This window comes from Notothenia rossii, assembly GCF_949606895.1.
Source record: "Notothenia rossii genome assembly, chromosome: 11".
In the NCBI taxonomy this organism is placed as follows: domain Eukaryota; kingdom Metazoa; phylum Chordata; class Actinopteri; order Perciformes; family Nototheniidae; genus Notothenia; species Notothenia rossii.
Window position 1 is genome coordinate 9537589 of NC_136910.1, and position 6693 is coordinate 9544281.

Below are 6693 nucleotides of genomic sequence, written 5' to 3' on the forward strand. Positions count from 1 at the left end.
AAAGCTGTCTTTTCATCATCTGCTAATGGAGGAACGTTTTTTTCTTCACGTCAAAAAAGTCCTATTTGCATGATGACTATAGTTAATTATGCAATTTACACAGTGGGAACCTGATCCCCTTCAAATGGACTTCACAGCCAAGCAGGACCAACTTCAGACTTGAAGATAAATACCACATTTTATTTAATGTAAGATGTTTGAGCCTTTTAAATGCTGGTTCCATGAGAGCATTATTGCATTTTTATCAGGGTTTTTCCACAGCCTGGGTCAATGATATAAAATCAACCACGTAGATTTTGCTGCATTATTTGATATTCAGCAAACCTGTAAATTACTATTGGCGCTATATGGCAAGCTAATCTGGTGGAAAATAGTACAACAATTACATCTCCCTACGTTTTTCTTTACATATTCACAGTTACTGATTTGGAAGAGTAAATGTGTTTTTAAAAAAATCGAACCATTTAACATGTATTTAACACATTTTAAGGGTGTAAGGGGCTAGGAAGTGCTTTATACCACAAATGGTCCTCACAAGTACGACAATATAAATGTTTGTGTGTGTGTGTTTATCCGGTTTGGTTTATCCCCACCTCGCGGGACCGCTGATATGAAACTCTCGCTGACGTCACATCTGGGAAACGAAACTGACGACTCGGAGTTTCCCGAGAACACCGATCAACCTCTTTAAAACAGAGAGAAAGCAGTCCTGGCGATACTCTAGGAATGTATGGGCTGGGATTGATTGACTCGCCTTTAGTTCTTAGTTACAGACATTGTCTTGCATCATATTTCTGACCTTTGATGCAGATACAACTGCACTTGAACTCAACACCAGCTGAGGCCACTGCAGGTAGGAGCGGTTTTATTACTGCTGTCAGTGTCTAGTTATTATCTGTAGTGAACGAATGTGTTACTCAGTCATTCCGTCTTAAGCTGTTGTTTGTGTAGCTCTGCATTGTTACACACGGTCATTGGAATATTGTATAATACTGCATACCTGTAGATATGTTTAGCCTTGTTAATTTTTACTCTAAACGAAGTCGAACCATTCCAAACATGAAATACATGTACACTAATATTATAGTATTAAACTAGTAGGCTATGTGGCTATTCGTAAAGTATATATATTTTGAGATATAGTTAGTTTCACTCTTCTTTCTTAAATATTTACTGTAATAAGTTAGTATTTTTGAGTATTTAAAAAATAAATCTAGTTATTTATTTATTATTACCCTATCAGAATATTTTTGGTATTGCGTGTTCACACAGCTGGCGTAATCTTGGCCTGCTTCCTCTTTCTTGCAATACAGAAATTGCCAATTTAGGTAGATTTTTCCAGCTGCACCATAGTCTTTGAGTGCATCACAATCTAATATTAAGGAAGTGGATAATCATATACTTTCTCTGTGATAATTACGTTTAATAAGTTATGATGATAAATCAACAACACAAGGTACAATGGAAATAATACGTTTTCAAAAAAATACAAGACTAACATTTTTTAGCTAACAGTTTTTGAACATGCAAATGTAAAATAGGTTTGTTTTTTATATAAACATTTTTTTTACTACATATAGTACTATTTGGTGTTGTATGCATGCATCGGTTTTAAAGTTACTAAATAGTGCCTTCTACAGGTTAAAATCATACTTTTTTTTACGTTTGACTTTTGTGTAAAGCTATAAAAACATATGAATAATGATAGTGATTATAAATGAATCCTCTCAGATCCTTTCATTTTGAAATAAAGCATGTGAACAATTATTCCATATACATTGTGTCGATGTTCACTGTTTGGTGCAAGCTACTCTGGATAGTGCATAGCTACAACACTCATTTGGTATGTACGATTTGAATAGTATAAACTTAACTTTTTGTTTCTCCTGCAGAAATGTCTAAACCGCTGCTGATACCGTGGCTGCGGACCAAGATTAACAGCGGCCAGTATGACGGTGTCCAGTGGACCAACCCGGAAGAAACAGAGTTCTCCGTCCCATGGAAACACGCTTTAAGACAGGACTCCTCCAACACGGACATCCTCATCTTTAAGGTAATGTCACACACAATAATCATGATGATGTTGAAAAACACGAGTCGCAATAGGCCTACGGTTTAAACAAAATCAGGTATAAGGATCAACTTTAAACCATTTAAAACTGTAAAAACAAGTAAAATATTTGTTCTAACTATTCTGAGAGAAACAGGTAGCCGGTGCTGTGTTTTAACCCTTGTCCCCGCTGTAGGCCTGGGCAGAGACGAGTGGCAATGGCCGAGCTCCCGGAGATCATTCAGTCTGGAAGAGGAACTTCCGCAGTGCCCTCCGAGCAAAAGGCTTCAAGCTGATCTCAGACAATAAGAACGACGGTGCTAACCCCCACAAAGTGTTTCGCTGGCCGGAGGCCTCAGCTTCAGGAGGTGAGGATCCACAGAGCCGGCCGTAGACTGTCAACATTTGGTACTTAATTGTACTGGATAACAGGCCAGCTAAAAAAGGCATTTTCTCTATGCACTGTACTAAACTACTTACAAAACAATATTCTGTGTACTGGCACCTGGCAAAAATCCATAGTCAGTGTATAACCTAGAGTAGATGGCGGACTGAAAGCCCGAAGTTTGAAGGAAGAGAGGTTTATCGGCGCTAAGCAATGTCACAGTACTACTGTGAACAAATCACTTTTAATAAGGTCCTCAGTTAACTGTTCGCTATGGTATTTATTTGAACCTCTGTCAGACAGCCCTTCTAGACGTTGTTGCATACAATTATGTCCTGATTTACATTTCTGTGGTTGAGATCTGTGAGGGTAATATGCAAATACAGAATCATTACCATCCGTGAAGTGGATTATAGGATTAAAGATGTGTTCTGAGGAGAATAAATAATTAGAAAGGTTAACTAAGCTCTTTGCTTTTACTCTCAAAGCTAACTCTGCTGCTGGATCCCAGGAACAAGATGATCCCGATTTGTCTGAATATTTTCCCCTTCCTACACAAGAGGTAAATGACTGGGGGTTTGTAGAAACACGGGAGGTAAATCACAAATGCTGTATAATTTTACGATTGCATGTAAACACTTGTGTATCTGTGATATTTTAGAGCCAGGTCGTCCCAAACTTCGAAGACTATCTCTATCTTCCAGAAGACACTGTGTTTTCAGGTAAGCAAATTCCAGAAATGTTGATTAATTTGAAAGCTAAGAACATGGAATTACTTTTCTGAACATTTCCTAAGAACCAATTTTCACCAGCAGAACACCCCAGCCATCATGATATTCTGCAGGAGTGTCTGATGGGACTGAACATTGGCCCGGACACAGGTAGACTATCTCTTCTCATCATTTCCTCCTCATCATCGCTGCAGACTGAAGGTACTTTCCTGGAAACACTTTCTCAGTTTCTCCAACTTTTCCACAGAGGGCACTGCAGGCTTTGAGCTTCCTCCTGAGCAACAGCAGCTCCAGAACCCGGCTGTGATTGGTGGACATGCGTTGCCTGGGCAACAGCAGTTTCCAGTGATGTATGAGGGTGAAGCTGGGTTGCCTGAGCAACCGGCAGGACCAATAGAGGGAGCTGTAGGCGGGGCTTATGACGAGCAGTTTGCTGAGCAGTTCAAACATTCTGTGAACAACACCAGAGATGGAGAACATTTCAGTAAGTGGATAAACATGACTGAAAGAAAGGCAATGGACACACATATATCTAAAATATTAACATAGAATACCCTGACCTGTGCCATTATTATTCAACTGTGCAATACTCATATCACTTGGGATTATTATTGTTTACACTGTACACAAGCAATGATCTGTTTTCAGAATTCATATCTTTCGTAATACTAATACACCACTTTATAGTTTGTCATATACACATGTCTACATTGTTCTTATATTTTAGTACAATGTGCACATTTTAATTTTATTCTAAAATGGAGCAACTGCTCCGGGGATGAATACATTGTTCTGAATCTGATTAAGGCCATCAAAACAATGTGGTCTATAAACATGCCTTTTCTCATACACTTCTCTGCTTTTTGAATCCACAGAGACACATTTCGGGATATCCGTGTACTACAGAGGGGTGAAGGTGTTGGAGCAGCTGGTTGACAATGAAGTTGGAATCCGCTTGGTCTACAGGTAACACCCAAATAAAGCTTTCATCAAAGGAAACAAAATGTACAATGTCCCAAGTTTAAAAATGTACTCTCACAGTTAGAGTGAAAGTTGTTAGTTTGGAAACAACACAATATTCACTTTCTTGCTAAGAGTACTAGATTAGGTCATTATACCACTTTCTTTTTTACAGTTTTGCAAATACTACCACTTCTAAAGCTGCACAGTTAAAACCTACTTGGCACTTCAGCAAATATTCTTAAGTATGTAGACACTCGTAATTTTATTGTTTTAAGATACTATATTAAAAACGTTTTTGAGATACTATACAATGGCATTTTTATGACATATGAAAAATATTTTTTGCCAAACTGCTAACCAGGTTGTATAAATCTGAAGTGTAAAAAAAAACAACAAGTTTACTTTTTCCCCCGTTTTCATTCTTTATGCTAAGCTAGTTTACAGTCATGGCTGCAGCTAAATTAATGCTTTACTGATATGAAAGTGGCATCAATCCCATCTAACGCTCTGTAATAAATCCAAGGCAAATTACCTGCAGTTCAATTTAAAATTGAATGAGTTGTCTTTTCATCAGGCCTCAACTCACAGGGACAGTTTTGGATCCCGAGTCCGGCCTGTCGCTCGTCTCTCTGCCAAGTCCTGGAGCCATGCTGGATCAAACCCAGGCCAACCTGACCCAGCGCATCCTGGACAAGCTGGGCGAGGGTTTGGACGTCGGAATGTCGGGCAGTGTGGTCTACGGCCAGCGACGGGGTGAAATCAAAGCATTTTGGAGCCGCTCCAAATTTGACGAAAGCAGACAGCCGCAAGAGATTTCTAAACTGCAGCCTCAACCACTGTACATGTTCAAGGAATTTATCCAAGGTGGGTGAAAGAAATAACTATAACGGCTTTTTGTAAGTGTACTTGTGAAAATGTGGTGTATCTTTCATGTTGGTGGAGTGATCAATTGTCATTTTTCACAGTTTTTGAAGTTACTTTTATTTAGTATATGTTGATTGTTGTGCTTTTATTTATGTCTTTAATGTGTGCATAGGCCGAGTTTTATTCCATATTTTATTCCTTCTTATTCCACTCCATTGAAATGTAAATACTGTTATATTTTACTATATTTTTTATATTTTTCTAGTTCTCTACATGTGTTTTTAATTCTTGTTTACATGCACCACGACACCAAGTCAAATTACTCGTACGTGTAAACTTACGTGGTAATAAACCTGTTTCTGATTCTGATGTGCAAATGTCTCTGTTGATTGTGTATATTTATGTATATACATATTTATATTTGTACATACTTTTATATATATTTATATTTTGTATTCCTCGGGATTGTGGGAAATAGTATTTCGATCTCTCTGTCTGTACACACAAACTGAAAGATTGACATTAAAGTTGACTTTGTCTTTTACTAGGTATATTGGACTTCATAAATGGGAAGGAATCCCCTCCCAGCTCCCTGTTCTTCTGCCTCGGGGAGAAGTGGCCGGATAAAGACAACAGGCCTTGGGATAGGAAACTCATCACAGTGGAGGTGAGAGTACCTTTGAATTATTAAAGGGAACAGACAGTGTTGTGCTCTCACAGACCTCAAAGCAGTATTTCAGTTTGGCAGTGAAGGCTTTTCTCTCTCGCCGCACATACCTCTATCAAATTTCATGAGTGATCAAACCCACTAAATTGCTCACTCTAGAGAGCTGTAGTGAGCGGCGGCTTTCAAGAGGCAATTCTTTCTCAGTATTGATTAATAGCTCTGAGAGAACAAAGGCTGCATACCGGAGGTGACAGCTGATCCCTCAGGTGTAAAGGTGTGTCTGCTCTTCAACCACTACAGAGGAATGCATGCTGGGAAATTAGAAGCTCATACAAAAAGTTCCTTTGCAGCTTGACACGTCTCATTACTCCATCTCCATCTTTCTCAAATTGCATGGCTTCTGACAAGCTGAAATATGCCTTCCTGACTTTCATCCCTAATTTGACTTCTGTTTTTCTGTGTCAGGTGGTCCTGACTTCGATGGAGCAGCTGAAAAATATGGCTGTTGGAGGCGGCGCCTCCTCGCTGCAGTCTGTGGAGCTGCAGATGTCTCTGGAGGAGATGATGGACCAGTGCTGACGCACTTTGCTCATTGTTTACCCTTTTTGTGTCATTTACCTTGCCGAGAACATCTCAGAAATAATAATGTTTACATATTTTACGAGCATTTCGTTTTACGCCAAATAGATCAGGTAAAATAGTGGTGTAAATAATTGCTCTGGTGTTGTTTTTACTATAAATATGTGCTTTACATATAATAATCATGCTCTTATCACAGAGTTCTGATTTGATATTTTATACTTATTTTTGGTGTTAGTGTTTCTGGGAATTTAAACCACCTCTTCTATAATGTGCTGCTCTCTGATGCAAAGAAACTGAGATAAATAAATGCTCTTAAACAGGCTTTTCACTAATTGTATATTCTGCTCTTTTTAAAGTAATCTGTCTCTGCTTAAATACATTAGTACAATCTTTGCCTTGAATCTCAGTTTGGGGTATAATTTGATTTAACAGTAAAATCTTGAAAATAAAC

At 38.5% G+C, this 6693-nt stretch overlaps 1 protein-coding gene across 2 annotated transcripts; it reads left to right on the top strand.

Annotated features, from left to right (window-relative positions):
- The first annotated feature begins 633 nt into the window (after positions 1 to 633).
- irf3 (interferon regulatory factor 3) lies at positions 634 to 6572 on the top strand. Of its 2 annotated transcripts, none has more exons than XM_079657109.1 (11): positions 634 to 853; positions 1893 to 2053; positions 2247 to 2418; positions 2924 to 2997; positions 3097 to 3157; positions 3248 to 3316; positions 3414 to 3650; positions 4042 to 4132; positions 4704 to 4993; positions 5542 to 5660; positions 6126 to 6572. In XM_079657109.1, the coding sequence occupies exons 1-11, from the start codon at positions 805 to 807 to the stop codon at positions 6237 to 6239; spliced, it is 1437 nt and encodes a 478-aa protein (XP_079513235.1). In that variant the 5' UTR covers positions 634 to 804; the 3' UTR covers positions 6240 to 6572. The 2 variants fall into 2 exon arrangements, with proteins under 2 accessions (XP_079513235.1, XP_079513236.1); XM_079657110.1 differs by having other exon boundaries at positions 3251 to 3316.
- Positions 6573 to 6693: the final 121 nt, after the last annotated feature.

Excerpts from the sequence above, each read along its gene's own strand:
- irf3 (XM_079657109.1), top strand. The coding sequence starts at position 805 with ATGCAGATACAACTGCACTTGAACTCAACACCAGCTGAGGCCACTGCA. Across the intron at positions 3,158-3,247 it reads AGAAGACACTGTGTTTTCAG|CAGAACACCCCAGCCATCAT; the intron begins GTAAGCAAATTC and ends AATTTTCACCAG. Across the intron at positions 5,661-6,125 it reads GGAAACTCATCACAGTGGAG|GTGGTCCTGACTTCGATGGA; the intron begins GTGAGAGTACCT and ends TTTCTGTGTCAG.